The sequence below is a fragment of the Mandrillus leucophaeus genome, unplaced genomic scaffold (assembly GCF_000951045.1).
Source record: "Mandrillus leucophaeus isolate KB7577 unplaced genomic scaffold, Mleu.le_1.0 Scaffold920, whole genome shotgun sequence".
NCBI classification, from domain to species: Eukaryota; Metazoa; Chordata; class Mammalia; order Primates; family Cercopithecidae; genus Mandrillus; species Mandrillus leucophaeus.
The window spans coordinates 797283-814924 of NW_012110031.1; the positions used below are offsets into that span (position 1 = coordinate 797283).

At 38.6% G+C, this 17642-nt stretch overlaps 1 protein-coding gene across 1 annotated transcript in view; it reads right to left on the reverse strand.

Annotated features, from left to right (window-relative positions):
• Positions 1–358: 358 nt before the first annotated feature.
• CTR9 (CTR9, Paf1/RNA polymerase II complex component) overlaps positions 359–17642 on the reverse strand; it is a 28883-nt gene continuing 11599 nt past the window's right edge. Inside the window, exons 8-25 of the mRNA XM_011969914.1 lie at positions 16507–16614; positions 16166–16402; positions 15844–15933; positions 15612–15740; positions 15317–15500; positions 13570–13658; positions 12060–12245; positions 11894–11981; positions 11564–11712; positions 9737–9853; positions 9431–9576; positions 8443–8514; positions 7409–7544; positions 6794–6940; positions 5893–6050; positions 4753–4849; positions 4428–4540; positions 359–1420 (exon numbers count right to left, since the gene is read on the reverse strand). Of these exons, the coding sequence (XP_011825304.1) occupies positions 994–1420; positions 4428–4540; positions 4753–4849; positions 5893–6050; positions 6794–6940; positions 7409–7544; positions 8443–8514; positions 9431–9576; positions 9737–9853; positions 11564–11712; positions 11894–11981; positions 12060–12245; positions 13570–13658; positions 15317–15500; positions 15612–15740; positions 15844–15933; positions 16166–16402; positions 16507–16614 (2673 nt within the window). The 3' untranslated portion in view covers positions 359–993. The remainder of the gene's footprint in view (positions 1421–4427; positions 4541–4752; positions 4850–5892; positions 6051–6793; positions 6941–7408; positions 7545–8442; positions 8515–9430; positions 9577–9736; positions 9854–11563; positions 11713–11893; positions 11982–12059; positions 12246–13569; positions 13659–15316; positions 15501–15611; positions 15741–15843; positions 15934–16165; positions 16403–16506; positions 16615–17642) is intronic.

Here is a 17642-nt window from a genome sequence, read left to right on the forward strand (position 1 = left end):
TCACACGGGCAATAAATTTATCTTTACTCAATTTCTGAAGACAAGAAGGGAACTTTATCTCTGCATTCTCACTTCAATGGCTAATACAGCACATTTAATACTACTTGTTGAATACAATAATTAAAGCTCTTACAAACTGCTACATTAAAATGTTACTCTTGTTAATTACTGAATTACTGAAAATAAAAATACATGCTGGTACCTTTGTTTTCTTGCATCTTTAAAATAAACACTCCACAAATCTGTAAGAATTATAAGTCTTGAGGCTTAATGTGTAGGATTTTTCAAATATTTGCGTAATTTCTGCTAAACTGCCATGCACAAATATATCAAAACAAAAAAGACACAAAATTACCCATAAAAGTTGGTAAAAGAATTTATTACGTGGCTTAGGTAGGTTTTTGCATTCTACTAACAGAAAAGCATTTTCCACACCTTATTCAACCTAACAAATTATATATTTGTGATTTTATCTACATTGCTGCAGTATTACACTATTGAAAACCTTCCTTTCAAATGTACTTTGGTGCAATTATACAGTAGATATCTCTGCCTTCAGAAAATAAAATATTCTCAATCTAAACTCAAAACGGAATAAAGACATCAATACCAAGTTTGTGCACCACTTGGTAAAAGATTGCAATAAAAATCAAAAGAGTATGCTGCTTAACATATAAAGATGAGCCATCTGCCACAGTTTCAGTCAAACCTTTGTAGGAATGATTTAGCATCTGGGTTTATTTTTACTGCAGTTTTCACATATGATAGGTGGAATTGTACCACAAAGAATAGTCTCATTTGCACAAGAGACTCAAATATTGGACTCTAGCACAGGAAATGTCTCTTGGGGCTTAGTAATATACAAACTGATAGAAAAGAAAATTGCCTTAAGAAAAATTTCACAATTGACTAAACATCTGAAACATTTTTATCACAGCTTTCATATATTAAAAAAGTCTCCTCCAGAGATGAAGCTTATTGATGAAATAAAACCTAGTCACTATCATCTGACCCATGTTCTGAGCCTCTATCTGAGGCCTCATTGTTGGATCCCTCTGGTTCCGATTCATTTCCAGAGCCTTGGCCAGAACCCTCATTATCAGATCCTCTCTCTGATTCGTGGTCTGATTCGGCACTTGGAGAAGCTGGGCGAGAGTCATTCTCAGAAACTCCTGAGTGGCTTCTCCCTGACTGCACAGATTCATTGTCAGACTGCTCAGAACCGGAGGGCCTTCTCTTTCTGGATGGCTGGTCACTGTCTGAGTCCTGATCTGACCGCTGTCTTCGTGCCCTCCGGGGACTGCCGGCCTCGCTGCCAGACTTGTTCTGGTTCTCATCAGAATCACTCTCTGATGAGGCACGTTTCTTTCGCTGTTCGTCCTCGTCTGAGTCACTGTTGCTGTTGCTGTTCCTGGGATGTCTGGCAAAGATGATCATTGGTTAGAAGCTGAGGATTCTGGCTAACTGGGGCCTTGATGAGCAGAGAATGTACTTTTAAAACATAAGGGCATTTAATATTCTATTTCTTGACCTAAGTAGTGGTTACACAGGTATCATTTTGTGATACTTGTTTTGTGTACTATTCTGTAAATGTGATACATTTCACAATTCAAAAAGGTTTAAAAAGGAAAAAAAGATAAGGCACTTTAGCCATAAGTCAAACTATAAACCGGGAGGGTGATTCACTGGGCACTTCTAATCAGAATGAAGCATTTCCCAATTTCATATATAAAATTATGAAAAGGAAGGGATACATTTGTTTATCTTTGTAAGCAAATTAACAGCAACAAAGGTGAAATCCAGGATCTCAACTGGCTTGAAGACTTTGAAGAATTAACCCTTTTCCAAAGGCAGAAAAGGGTTTCAAAGGACATTTCCCTGTCCTATTGCCATCGGTGCTAATAGGTACCCGAAGAGTGAGGTCATTATTCCTGTCCTAAGATTTGCTACTGCACTAGGTCCCCTCCACCATGACCAGACTTGCTCAAGATAGGGAACTGGGGCTAAAGGGGCCCTTTGGTTTATTTGCCTTTGCTCCCAAGCTCTCCCCTCTACTTCTCAGTTGATATGTGAAGGAAAGGGGAAGTCATGCTTATGCTTAGAATGGTGGCAGCACCCTCAGAGTCTTGGTCTCCTGGAGGCTCTGAGGAAAGAACATTTCCTTAACCACTGTGACCGCTCCTTTGGAGCAGACACACTTCTCTGGCACCTTCCTTAGTTCTGGTTTTCATGACAGATATTCCAGTAAAGGAATACTGAATCCCAGAGTTCGGTCTAGGAACGGTGAGGGAGGTGAAATATATTACTCTCTTTCTGTATACATATTAAAGACCTGTGGGTCTTCCCTGGGATCCAATTCACTCCATTCCATCTCGCCAAATAAGCAAACACACTTTATGATGGTCAGGACAAAGCTTAATTGATGCAAGTGGCTCAAACAAACTTGGCCTTGACCTCAGGTACAGATTTGGAAGCCACTCAGCATCTCACAATGGACCTTTCTGCCAACACATTTAACAGTGCTCAGTCTTTGAAAACCATGTATTTCATTACACTGATCATGCATGTCTCTAAACAGACCTGGATAACACCATGGGGACAAGGGCTAAACAGTGCTTTACAGAAAAACAATCCAGATGTGTCAGCCAGTGCCTTCAGAGAAAAAGGGAACTGCAGATCTTTTTTGTTTTTATTTTGTTTTTATAAAATTTCTGTAGTGATGGAGTCTCACTGTGTTGCCCAGGCTAGTCTCAAACTTCTGGCCTCAAGTGATCCTCCTGCCTCAGTCTCCCAAAGTGCTGGGACTATAGGCGTGAGCCACCTCACCTGGCCAGAACTGCAAATCTGGTTCTTTATAGATTACCACCCTATGAGTCCAATCTCCACCAGAAGCCTTAGCCTCCTCAACATGCTAACCTCTGCCTCAGGAATCCCAATTCTTCTAAGACTCAACTCAAACACCCTTTCTTTTAGGAAAAAAACATCTCTTACAACTCCTACCATCACCCAAACTCAAGACTAGGTATGGTTACTGGAGAGCAATAATGCAAATTTACATGATAACATTAATCCAACTATAATGTGGGTTTTTTGTTGTTGTTGTTGTTTTTGACAAGAGTGTCACTCTGTCGCCCAGACTGGAGTGCAGTGGTGCCATCACGGCTTACTTCAACCTCTGCCTCCTGGTTTCAAGCGATTCTTGTCCCTCAGCCTCCCTAGTAGCTGGGATTACAGGCACACACCACCATGCCTGGTTAACTTTTGTATTTTTAGTAGGGATGGGGTTTCGCCATGTTGGCCAGGCTGGTCTCAAACTCCTGGCCTCAAGTGATCCACCCACCTTGGCCTCTCAAAGTGCTGGGATTACAGGTGTGAGCCACTGCACCCAGTCTACAACATGGTTTTGGTTTATCTGTTCTTCTCCACTGCCTCTGAAGCAGAAATTCCTTGGAGAATTTATGGGCCTATCTTTTCTCTCTGTATTAACAGCACTTATACTATCTCACACACTGGATGTTCAAATGTCTGTTGAATGAATAAATGAAAACGATGGCTACAGAAGAACACAGTGTAGTACAGTATTAAGAGACCTGGCTGAGAAATCCAAATGGGGGACAACTTGAGCTTGAGGGGCAAGTTTAGGACAAATGATTTTATGCTTCACTGGGTGGGCCATGAACTAAAGAAGAGCCTCGCGGAAGTCCTCCACGGAGCAGGTACTGTTGACTTACCACTGCACAACAGGGGAGGAAACAGTCAAGAAATAGGCTATCTCTCAACACGGAGAAACCCTGTCTCTACTGAAAATACAAAGCTAGCCGGGTGTGGTGGCGCATGCCTGTAATCCCAGCTACTCGGGAGGCTGAGGCAGAAGAATTGCTTGGACCCAGGAGGTGGAGGTTGTGGTGAGCCAAGATCGTGCCATTGCACTCCAGCCTGGGCAACGAGAGCAAAATTCCATCTCAAAAATAAATAAATAAATAAACAAATAAATAAAAAGAAATAGCCTATCTCCATATGACCAGGACTTGGCTACCTGTAACACTTTTAGTATGTCAACAGTAGGGCAGCAAAATGATACACTTCATTTAGAAGGGTGTCATCTAGGAAATTTCAGCTAATATCTATGAAGAAATGAGATTTCAAAAAAGGTTTTCTTCTTTGAGAGAAAAGATGTAGTAGGACAAAATGACAAGTTAAACTTTCTTCCAGCTCTCAGATTCTAAGAAGCTGCGGAGAAGACATTTCGGCACAGCAACACTCCCAGTTATCTATTTCCTCCAATTTTCAAGTCTGTCCCCACCCCTCTTATTATTTGTAAATAAAAAGAAAGAAAAGTATATTTTTCTAGTATAGACAGGCAGATTAGTAATCACTTTTGATTTATCTACATCATGAGAAGAATTTACAAAGAGAAAATATCCTACCCTTCATCAGCAATTTTAAGTTTATCCTCATCCGAAGAGTCATCACTTGATGAAATTATGGCTTTGGATTTTATTTTTCCCTTCATTGATGGAGGCAGACGTTCTGGCTTGGGCTAAAGAATGTCAAACATAATAGATCTGTCAAGACGCTTACATTAGGCCATCTTGTTAAACTGGGTTTGCATTACAATGATACAATCAAACAGCCACTGATGAACTTTGAAAACAAGCATTCGTGCTTCAGAAAGCTGCAAGGAAAGAATGTATTCTAGTGCAATCTTTCATGGCTACTAGGGGACAGAAAAACACAGTACTATAAACTTACAGCCTTTTTCTTCTCTGCTCTTGGTGGACGTCGTTTTTTCTGTTTGGGGCCATTTTCTGTTTCATCATCATCAGATCCTTCTTCTCCCTTCGGAAGTCTTAAATAGTGAACACCAAAAGAGAGTTTGTCAAGAGCCTACCTATAAAGTTCCAGACTACTTTGCCATTAAATTATTATTCATTCTGAATCCTCTTCTATATGGGTGCTGTCCTCAATCATACTGTACACTCCTCAAGGGCAGAAGATATAACTTACTCTTGCTGCACGTGGCTCAGAAATCTGTAAAATGATGTATTTATGCAATGTCTGCTGATTAATTTAGTCACTGCTGAGGTCTCATTAATTTGCATTTGAATCTTGCACTTGGTGGAGTGATAGAGAACATGAGAAAAGACACAGGCTCCAGACTTCAACATCTTTCCCCTCCTCTTCCTTCTTTCCCAACTACTGATTCCAGGCCTGCTACTAATATCCTCACCACAGCTTCAATTTCACAAGTCTGTGTCTTAATGAATTATCAGGTTCTTTCCCAAATACAGTCGGCCAAGGGTTGGGAAGGGCAGTCTAGGGGTAAGATAGCTGACTGGAGGTTCCTGGACAGGATAGCACAATAAGAGAGGGACAAATTAGCTTAAGAGGCACCTCCACATAAGAAATGGGTAGGGCATCCTTGATCTTAACAGCAGAGAACACTGAGCGGTTTTAAAGGTGCTTTCACACACATTCACATCTTATGCATTGAGCAAAAACCATGAAGTAGGCATTGCTGTTACCAACGACAGAGAGGAAACTGAAGCTTAGTGATTTTTCCAACATTGCACATGCACAGTTAGTGTGGACACAATCCAGGTCTTATTCTAAATCACAAGTTTTCCAATAAATATTTAGAGACACAAGAAAGGCAATTATGACTAACTTGTAGCTCTTAGAAGGAAAGCTGTGGAGATGTATGGAAATCCCAGGTACTCAGTGGATTTTGTACTGGGGTCTATCTTAGGATTAAAGTAGGAAGTGGGGGCACAAAAAGCTTCACTGTTTGGATCAAGTGTTCATAAATTCTAAACATCAAAAGATTCAGAAGGTAAAAGGTCTTTCACCACTTTTACGAGGTTACTTAAAACACATTAATGATGACATTACCTTCTCCTCTTTTTCTTCTTTCTCTCACCACCCTCCTCATCTTCACCTTCTTGTTCACTGCCACTACCCTTTCTTCTCTTCTTCTTTTTGGATATAGGTAGGTCATCATCAGTGTCATCATTGACAAATTCATCAAACTCTCCTCCCTTCTTAGAACGCTAAAATCCAAACAAGCCTACAGTTAGTTATTTCGTGGTTGGTGGAATGTGGTTAGAATGCTAAGGTACAGAAAGGGGCCATATCCTATCAGTCATTTGACAATGAAGGATTTTTTTTCTTTTTTTTTTTGAGATGAAGTCTCACTCTTTTGCCCAGGTGGGAGTGCAGTGGGGCAATCTCGGTTCACTGCAACCTCTGCCTCTTGGGTTCAAGTGATTCTTGTGCCTCAGCCTCCCGAGTAGCTGGGACTACAGGCATGCATCACTATACCTGGCTAATTTCTGTACTTTTTAGTAGAGATATGGACCATGTTGGTCAAGCTGGTCTCAAACTCCTAACCTCAAGTGATCTGCCCACCTCGGCCTCCCAAAGTGCTAGGATTACATGCATGAGTCACTGTGTCTGGCCCGAATGATCTTTTACTAAGTCACGTGGAAAAGGTTCTTGGCTAGGCCCATATTTTAAAGACTTCTAATTGAGATAAAAGTCTCAACCGGTTAAAACTTTGCAAAAATCAACTATTTAAAAGACAACTACAAGGTAAAATATACTTAGCTAACCTTGGAATGCATTGCTAAATACTGGATACCATTGAAATCATTCTCTGTGTTGGAAGACTGTCTCTTAACAAAAGAGGAAGTCAAAACTAGTAAGTACAGAAGGAATTTAACCAATTATCCTCATTTCTCAAAGCCAAAGACAGAGACTGAGGTCACTCGTGCTAGCAGGAATTATATCTTACCCGTCCACCACCACCACCTCTTTTCTTCTCTTTTGTTGCTTCAGTCTCACCAGTAAACATAAGAATATTTTTGGTCTTCTCCACATACTGGGCCCGCTGTTCCAAAAGTTTCTTTTGCTCTTCCTTTTCTCTGAGACGTTTCTCTTCCTATGAGGAAAAATGGTAGAAAAGAAACGCCACTGAAAATTTTCTTATGATGAAAAATTAATGGCTACCATCCTAAGTAGAGGACTTCTTTTTTTTTTTTTTGAGATGGAGTCTCACTCTGTTGCCTGGACTGGAGTACAGTGGTGCAATCTCGGCTCACAGCAACCTTGGCCTCCTAGGTTCAAGTGATTCTTCTGCCTCAGTTTCCCAAGTAGCTGGGATTACAGATGTGTGCCACCACTCCTGGCGAATTTTTGTATTTTTAGTAGAGACAGGGTTTCACTATGTTGGCCAGGCTAGTGTTGAACTCCCGACCTCAAGTGAGCTGCCCTCCACCCACCTCAGCCTCCCAAAGTGTTGTGATTAGAGGCGTCAGCCATCACACCTGGCAGAGGACTTTTTTTTTAAACATACAAAGTGTATGCATGCACACAATTAATTCCAGTATAACTGGAAAATACAAGATACCTGTTCTTTAAGAAGTTTCTGCCTTAACAGTTCCTTTTCTTGCTCTTGCTTGGCCCGCAACTCCCGCTCTTCTTCATCTTGTTTGCGTGCCCGGGCCACATGGTACTGGGCCTGGCTCAGTAAGTCAGAACACTGCCTAGAACATTTCAGGTTTAGAGAAACATGACTGCAACTACTATATTGAAAAACTCAGCACATCTATTTTCCTTACACAAATTAAAAAATCTGAAGCAGGACCATTAGCTGATCTATGTGAAGTCTTTTTTTTTTTAAATGTTTTTTTCTTTTTTTTTTTGAGACGGAGTTTTGCTCTTGTTGCCCAGGCTAGAGTGCAATGGTGCCATCTTGGCTCACCGCAACCTCTGCCTCCCGGGTTCAAGCGATTCTCCTACCTCAGCCTCCTGAGTAGCTGGGATTACAGGTGTACACCACCACGCCTGGCTAATATTGTATTTTTAGTAGAGATGGGGTTTCTCCATGTTGGTCACGCTGACCTCGAACTCCTGACCTCAGGTGATCTGCCCACCTCGGCCTCCCAAAGTGCTGGGATTACAGGCGTGAGCCACTGCACCCAGTCAAAAAAAATAATTTGTTTTTTGCATTACACATCCCACACTATACCAATGTATGAAGTCTTAATTAGCAAAATTAACTTAGTTTATTATAAGCCAATACTGCCAACTATGTTAAGTTTCCAAACTATAAATGTCCTCTGAAAGCACAGCTAAAAAGATTTCCAACATTATCTTTCCATATAACTCAGAGTCATGAATTTTATCTTGATTAGGCTGACACAGCTGACATAAGTAAAATAGAAAAGTATTTCCCCCACAACTCAAGTACTTGTTCTAAGGCAATTTGCCCAGTTCCCTCAAGGGAAAAAATCCGGCTAAAGATTACAAAGTCCCCAAGAGAAGTGTGAAAGACTGACCTGTGGAAGGTCAGGAACCTCTGTTCCCTACTATGTCACTTTCCCAGCCCATGCAAATATCACTGCCTCACCCAAAGTCACCTTCCATAAATAGTAACATTACCTGGCTTCTGTAGCAGCAAGGGCCAAATCAAATCTCATTTTATCTCCCACTTTACTCAAATAACTGAAGTATCTAAATGAAATGAAAAAATACTTTACTTTAAAAAAAAAGAGATTGTAATGAAATAAAGCCCTTAAAAAATTTAATCTGTTCTACAAAATCTGAGAATAGGTTTGCATATTAACTGATTTACACAAATTTATGCCACTCATTACATTTAATAGACACGTTCATCAAGATGGTCTAAGTTATATTTAATATTATCAGTAAATTCACAAATAACCACAAATCAATTCAAGCAACGACTATTTACTAAACATGAAATTTACTAAATATGTCAGGACGGAGGTTAGGGGGCTCAGGCCATGAAAGCACTTATAATTTACCAGGCAAGGCAAGAATTGTTAAACAAGAATACAAATAAAGTTGGACAAAACCTGAATAGATGACAGGTTTTAATTTCACCACACACTGAATCACCATATAAATACTATATGGTTAAATAAATTTTGAGCTGAACTGAATAAAACTATTAAGCATTATTTAAGAGGCAAAACCTGAATCCTAGTTCAATGAAAATCAACATCCCATTAAAAGACACATTGGTGTAAAATGGAAAACCAACGTTAAGCGTCTAAAAAATTTCACATGTGTAAAATGCTGGGTCACATTACTGTCAGATTAATGAAAAATCTATGGCAAGTTTGCAAAGCTAGCCAGCCAGTCCTACAGGTTGAGCTACAAGATCCAAATCTGGCAGGATCCTGACTATAGTTTGGCACCACCTGGTGGCAGCAGCTGTCTGCTTTGGCTTAACTATTGCTGGAATGATTCTAATAGACCACCTTTAGAAGTAAGTGATTTTCAGCAGCTTGAGAGAAACGGCTTTAAACAAACAAAGTATTTCAGACAAAATCGGGAGCGTTCAAGATGGTATGGTCATAGACCAAACAAAGCATTTAATAGGTTGTTTCTACAAAATCTTTACCTATGTGCAAGCTCCAGTTCTTTCACAGCATTAAGTACTTCCTTCAGATTACTTTTTTCATCTTTCAGGACAGAGGTAGCTAATCTTTGTAGGACCAAGGCCACATTAAACATAAGAACTGTATCACTGGGTGCCACATGTCTAGCCTGTGAATAAAAAATAAATATTTCATATGGTCAAGTGACATGAAAAGGATTTTAGACAGCAGGGTATTATTAAGTAGTAGGTATGTGAATATGCATAACAAAGAATTAAAAAATACAATGTAGCACAGAAATGGATGGGAATAATAGCTCTCCTTTTTACCTTTAGCAAAGTCTGTTTGCATTCCTGTAACTTGCCACACTTGAAGAGGGCCCGTGCCAAATACAGCACAACTTCAGTGTTTTGGTGCTTATAGAACTTTCTGAGGCAGTTTTCATACTACAAAAAAAGAAAAAAGTTAATTAAAACACAACAAAGATAAATGACATTTTCATTTTGTAGCAAAATGGCACTGCAATTTTAAAGCTCTGTAAAAAGGTATTTTACCCTTTGAATGGTTAATTCCAAAGAATAATTTGGGGAATGATTTTTGACATTCATCAGGATACATTTTGATAACATAAAAATCTGACCATTAGAAAAACTAGATGCTTGAAATGATTTCTTTCCATTTGAAATGTGGACCAACACTGAAAGAAGGGGTAAACAGATTGGAAAGCCTTTTTCATATTTTTAGCAATACTATCTAGAATCAGCTTATTGACCACTGACTAGAAATCATATACCTGTGTCCTTTGGGTTTTACTGTCTATACCTTTTTTAACAATTGGCAGAACATACCTACTGGCAATGAGTACAAGGAGTCTTACAGTTCTGATTGTTAACTTCTTGGTAAAAGCAATACAATACTAGTGTTATTTGTGACATGAACATAGTACTTTTTGACCATGTAATACCTCTTGTCATAGGTAAGACCTTCTTCATGAAAAATGGTTAAGACAGGTTTTTCCTGAATATCCCTAGTAATTTGCATTTATAAAAGGCAACATTATCATTCAGCAGATCAGGAAGGCCAATCTCACAAAACACAGCCTCTAAAGCTACCATATACAGTCTGGGTTCTGTGAGTTTCTGTGATTATCGACTTTCCAGTACTCTGAATACTGATAATAACCCACCCATTTTAGAAAAAGGTAAACCACTTCTTAGAGCCTGGATTGCTCTTTTCTTCTACTTTTTGTAAGCTTTTCCTTTCTGACCATAATATATCCCAGAGAGCCGAAGATCCTTTTTACTTTTTAATGTTATGGATGCTGAGTATGACTTTTATTTCAAACTCAAGCACTCAACAAATGTAAGCATTAAAAAAATCCTACAGTCATTAAATCTTATCCCTGTTTTCTTCTTTCTTTTTTTTTCCCGAGATAGAGTCTTGCTTTGTCACCCAGGCTGGAGTGCAGTGGTGCGATCTCGGCTTATTGCAACCTCCACCTCCCTGGTTCAAGCAATTCTCCTGCTTCAGTCTCCCCAGTAGCTGGGATTACAGGCACGTGCTACCATGCCCAGCTAATTTTTGTATTTTTAGTAGACAGGGTTTCACCAAGTTGGCCAGGCTGGTCTTGAACTCCTGACCTCATCATCCATCCGCGTCGACCATCTCGACCTCCCAAAGTGCTGGGATTACAGGTGTAAGCCACCATGCCTGGCCCGTTTTCTTTTAAATAAGTCATTTAACCTTTCTGAAATTCACAGTTCAGTTTCAGAAACTGAATACACAAATTAATATTAAATCCTAGTACTTACTGGGTATTACTAATATGCTAGGCATGCTAGTGCCAAGTAGTTTTCATACTGGATCCTCACACAATTCTATGAAGTTAGGGTACAATTATCTCCATTTTATAGATATGAAAACTGGCTCAGAAGGGATGTCCTTTGCCTGAGGCATGTAATTAATGGTGGAACCAGAACTTCCATCTCTGTCTGGATACCAAAGCCTGGCCTTAGCATTATATAATTATAAATCTCTAAATAGACACAGTATCACAAGAGATAGCATGCAGTTCCATGACAGGGCCAGAATGGCTAAGAAAATATCTGCTCAACAACGAACAAGATATAAAAATATCTTGAAAGAGAAGCTATTACCATCTGAACAGCGCTGATATACTGCTTTTGCTCCACATAGATGTGTGCTAAGTTCAGCCATACATCACTAATATCTGCTGTTGCTTCTCTTACTTGGGCAAATACATCACGAGCTTCACGAAAATATCCTTTGTGGGCCAAAACAGCTCCTAAAGATATAAAAAGGTTCACACTTAAGAATTTTCTAATTGGAGCCAGAAAAACAACTAAAAATTATATTTTAAAACAACTACATTCATCACATTTTAAGAAAAATTCTGATTTACAAACATTCCTCTGAAAGTATTCATTTAAGACAAACTGTTATAGGTACTCAAGTTTTATAATCACCTATGCCATTGGCAGCATACAGATTCTTTGCATCATTTCTGAGTACTTGTTTGTAGATGGCCAGAGCACGATCTTGATGACGCTTTTCCTATAGAAACAAGCACTCTTAAGATTCAAACAAGAAAGTAGAGTATCAGTTTTGTTTAAAAGGACAAAAAGAGATTACCTTTTCTCGATCTCGGGTGGGTTGATGCAAAGTTTGGAGCCACACGTTGCCAAGGGCTAGCATAGAATAGGTGTCACTCTGTGTGGATGGCTGTTTTAATATCCTCTCAAACTTCTTCTGTCCGGGACCCCATTCTTGTTTTGCCAAATGAAGATTGCCAATCAAAGACCAAGCATCTGGATGATCCTGAAACATACATATATGAAGAAGGAAAATCTGCAGTTTAGTTTGAGATAGATCAATTATCTTCCCACAACAGTTGATTACTGAAGAGGTTTACAAGCTATATTATGACAGTGGTTTTCTTTCTTTTCTTTGTTTCTTTTTTTTTTTTGCATGGCAATCCAAATTTATTGAACTACTGATGCTAAGTTATACAAAATTGTACCACTTTAATTAAGGCTTTCAGTTTACATTTGGCCACCTCAAAGTAGTTGTAATACTAGGTTGGTCAATTTAAATACTGTGGCCCCCTGTTGGATAGACACACAATCTTTACATCCAAACATTAATGCATACAAAGCAACAAGGCACTGTTAAATAAAATAGCAATACTTGCTGCAAATTAGGCCTTGTGACCAATTACATAAGATTAAAATTACTTCCCCACATTCACATCCATAGTACTCGTCCACCATTTAAAATCTCAACCAAAACGTTACACATGTGAAACCATCACTAACAGGCAAAAATACTAAACCTGTATATTTGGTATTGCAAATACACTTATGCATGAGCAAGCAAGGGATTCACAATGAGAATCTACAGCTGCAGAAGCCTGAAAATGATTTACAAAAATTGTTAAATCATTAAAAAATTGTTTGAAAATACACACTTCTTGTTGTAGACCCCCACATAACAGTGGTTTTCAAACTGAGAGTTGATACCCATTAGTGAGTTGTAAAATCAATTTAGTTAGTATTCAGTTATCTGCATAGTAAATGCAACAGAATGGAATAAAGTAAAAATATCAGTGTGTCGTCCATTGGCAAAAGCAAATAATGATTTGTGAAACTTTCATTTCAGTTGTTTGTCTACATACACATTTGTGTGTACTAGGCTATGATGTGAAATCTATTTCTTTTTGTGGGCCCTCAAAACGTTTAGATGACCTCTATGGTTCCATCCAAAATCCTAAGATACTATGATTCTATAAAGTTCTCTCATATGGTACTAACTAACTAACTAAACCGAAAGTGAAGTAAACTAGAGTAAACACAGGAGCCAGGTCACATTTGTTGAAGTGGAGTGAAGGGACAGGATAGGGGAAGGGAAGAAAGAACAAGGAAGACAATAGGAAAGATTTATATAAAAAACATGGTCCCTATTTATAACATGATTAATAATGCAACCTAATACATTCTTTAGTATCTAACGAGTGAATGAAAACAAAACAAAACAAAAAGATGGCAAAACCAGGAAGATGTAGCCATTAAAAGGAAAAACTGATTTATGGGAAAGGAAAAGTGAAAATAATTATTTCTCAAACCTAAGAGTTAATATTACCAACCTGATTAATCTGAAGAGCTTCCTTAAACCAATCTGAAGCCTCATAAAAGTTTCCTTTGTCTCTAGCCATGGCTCCTAGGCGCAAATAGCCTGAAAACATATTTAAAAGTTTTTATATCCCAAATATTAGCTATAAAGTATCATAATTTTAAAGTCGTACTTTTGAAACAAATTTTTTTCATTAATACAGCCATACAAGAAACATAAAAGTCCCAAAGGTCAATAATCAATCATCAATCCAACAAGTTAAAGAATAATTTTGTCACCAACTAGACTTACTGTCTGAAATCTAAGACTTACCTCTGCCACTCCACTCCCAATTCTAGGTCCCTGGTCTAAGTCCTTATCTCAAGCTAAGTTATTTAAAAAGCTTGGAACTGGCCCATTTCTAATTTCTCTCCAATGCACACCATTGTCAGTTACCTTTTTAAAAAAAAGCTGCTTGTAATATGGCAAAATAGTGAAAGTCTGATGAATAGGTATTACTACTTAGAAGACCTGGGCTCTAACTGGGGTTCTTCCATTAAATAACAGTGAAGTGCTACACAAATGTAAGTTGTTGTTTTCTCTAGGAAATGTCACTTCTCTAAAGAAACCAATAATGGTTCACTACTGCCTATCAAATCAATTCAAATTCAGTCTGGCATTCAACTGAAATCTTGCTTATTTTAAATCACTTTTGCATCCATAACAGCATGACAGGCACTAAGTTAATAGCTCCCGATATGCCGGGCATGGTGGCTCACGCCTGTAATCCCAGCACTTTGGGAGGCCATGGTGGACAGATCACCTGAGGTCAGGAGTTCGAGACCAGCCTGACCAATGTGGCAAGACCCCATCTCTACTAAAAATACAAAAATTAGTTGGGCGTGGTGGTGGGCCCCTGTAATCCCAATTACTCAGGAGGCTGAGGCAGGAGAATCGCACCAACCCAGGAGGCAGAGATTGCAGTGAGCCGAGACCATGACATTGCACTCCAGCCTGGGTGACAGAGCAAGACTCCATCTCACACACACAAAAAAAAAAAAAAAAAAAAGCTCCTGATTTACTAGAGTCAAAACATCATGCTTTAGGTTCTTTTTAAAGAAAGTACAAAAACAAAAAAAAACCCTCACACACACAAATAAAATTAAGTACCCTATGTACATTATTATTATTTAAAATATAAAGATGGGATCTCACTATTGGGATTGCTTAGGTTGGTCTCGAACTCCTGGACTCAAGTGATCCCCCTGCCTTGGCCTCCCAAAGTGCTGGGATTCCAGGCATGAGCCACTATGCCAGGCCTAAATTATTTTTTAATTAAAAGCTTTCCATATTTTACAATGTATAGGTTGCAAAACTCAAATTAGGACATTTTAGTAATAATTATTTCAAGGAAAAGCACTTCTCTTTCTCTATAAACATTGCAAAAATGTTCATATGAAATCAAAACAGGATGTTTCAAAGGTAAATGCATTATCAAATATGCCAAGGAGTTGTTAAAAGCCTAACAAAAGTAGTTGACCCACTGAAGATAGCGTAGTCATTGAAATATGGTCCAGTTGGTTTTAGTTGCTTATTTATAGCACAAATGTAAGTAAAGCTGCACCTTTGTTTTAAGGCCACAAATCTGCCCTGGATAAATGGGGACATCAGAACCTTAAAAATTTTTGACTATCAAATCTAAATTTTTTTTCAGGCTAAATTTTTGCTGCTCTTGTGGGAATGAAGGGATTTCATTACATAAAGAAGTTTAAAATCCTTACAGTCAACATAATTAGGATGTTCGCGTAAGATGTTTTTATACAGTTTTTCTGCTTCATGGAATTCACACATCGCCTCATATAGCCTGGCGAGGTTGTATGATGTGGTCACGGAAATGGCGTTATAGTAATGCTCATCATGTTCTGCCTCTGCTTTTGCACGGTCCAATGATGCCAAAAAATATTTCTATGAGAAAGAAAAATCACACTGTTAAAAGACTTAGTTTATACACTTTTAAAAAAGCCGTGCATTCAACTTGATTCAGTATAAAAGAAGGAAATATTTCTATTTTCCTACCTTAGCCTCCCCTAGGTTTCCAAGTCTAAAATGGAGGGCACCCACATTATTGAGAATCTCTGGGGGGACATCGGCCTGCACTTTCTCCTGCAGGATTCGTGTTGCTGTTCCATAGGCTGAAAGGGCACCCTGTATCATGATTGACAGAAAAAGGTGTAAGTGGAAGAGAAACACTACACCAGGCTTACAAAAAACACATCATGTGGGAGATTAAAAAACATGACTCAAACACCTGTATATCAGTCTGTTCCAAGATTTGTGCCAATTCAATCCAAGCTTCAACATCATCGGGATACTGTTCCGTGACCTTCTTCAAATGGCCCTGGGATAAAAGAGATTGTTAAGCTGAAGTATTCCATGAATAGGTTGTCAAAATTAAAAGTGGGGGCTATTTAAGTTTGTTTAATAAGTCCATTGTTTGTTATCTAAACTGGAACAAGCTCAGCTAACAAAACTGTTTATATCATATTTCTACTAGCAATAACAGGAAATGAGAAATGGAAGTTTTGGGATAACTAACAGTAAACAGCTAAGACTTTAAAAAAAAGACGTACCTTGGCAATATCTCGTTTTTCTTGATCTTCTGAGGCAGCATACAGAGAGCCAAGAATTTTCATAGTTTCATAATTATTAGGATAAGCTTTCAAAACCTTCTCAAAGCATTGAGATGCATTTTCTTTGTCACCTCGATAAATATACATTTGTCCCAAACCAAAAAACGGGAGCACAAAAGAGGAAGAGGCAAACTGTGTGGCTTGATAATAGTACTGAAAAGCTTGGTCATAATCTTCCTAAAGAATGAAAATAAAACAAGACGAATATGAACAGAAGTATTAGAAAGACTTAAAACACCATAAGTAAAAAGATTAGACATTTAGAGAAGTTATAAAATTACCTGAACATGGAATGATCTAGCTAGCTGATAGCAGCTCTCTGCTTGCATAGCTTCCACTTCTGTATTATGGAATGCATGGAGGGCCAGATGCTGGACTTTACTATAATCCTGAACGAAGATCAGAAAGTCAACTGAGTGAACTCATAAGACTAGCTTGCATAGCTGTTTTATCTTAGACTAACATTTCGTTTACCTGTAAGATACATTTCCATCTTCTCCATAAATAATTGCCTTTCAGTGCTATAACAGTTATAGCCTAATCAATAACTCACTATGAAAGGGTAGTATGTTTCTACAGCCAGAGAGTAAAGCACTGTGGTTAGTCTAAGGTCACACAGCTATTAACCACAGTGCTTTACTCTCTCTGGCTGTAGAAACATATGCTCCTTTCATAGTGAATTATTGACTTTAGACTATTAACTCTTCCTCAATTTACCCATCCACAAAATGGGAATAAGATTACCTACATCATAGAATTACTGTGAAGATTACATAAGTAAATTCATAAAATGCACTTTTTTTTTTTTTTTTTTTTTTGAGACAGGGTCTCACTCTGTCACATGGGCTGTAGTGCAATGGTGCCACCATGGCTCACTGCAGCCACGACCCCCCAGGCTCAAGTGATCCTCCCACCTCAGCCTTCTGAGTAACTGAGACTACAGGTATGTGCCACCATGTCCAGCTAATTTTTAAAATTTTTTGTGGAGATGAGGTCTCACTATGTTGCCAGTGCTGGTCTTGAAATCCTGGGCTCAAGCAATCCTCCCACTTCAGCCTCTCAAAGTGCTGGGATTACAGGCATGAGCCACTACTCTCAGTAGATTTAGTATTTTAAGAAACCTAAAATACCACTGCTTCTACAGAATTAGTGGCAACTTAAAAAATACAACATGATCAACATGCAAAATAAACAAAAACGTCAGTGACTCCTTGTTCCCTACATAGTATGTCCAAATTCTGATATTACACAAATGCTCCACTATCTGAATCCAAAGCATTGCCTACCATAAAAATATTATATACTATTTCATAGATATGTGTGTCTTTCCTTTTTCAACTCTCTAGTGACCTCTTCCTAAAAACCTAGTTCAAAAGCTCTGCAGCCTTGGTGAAAATTCACCTTAGCCACCTGACCA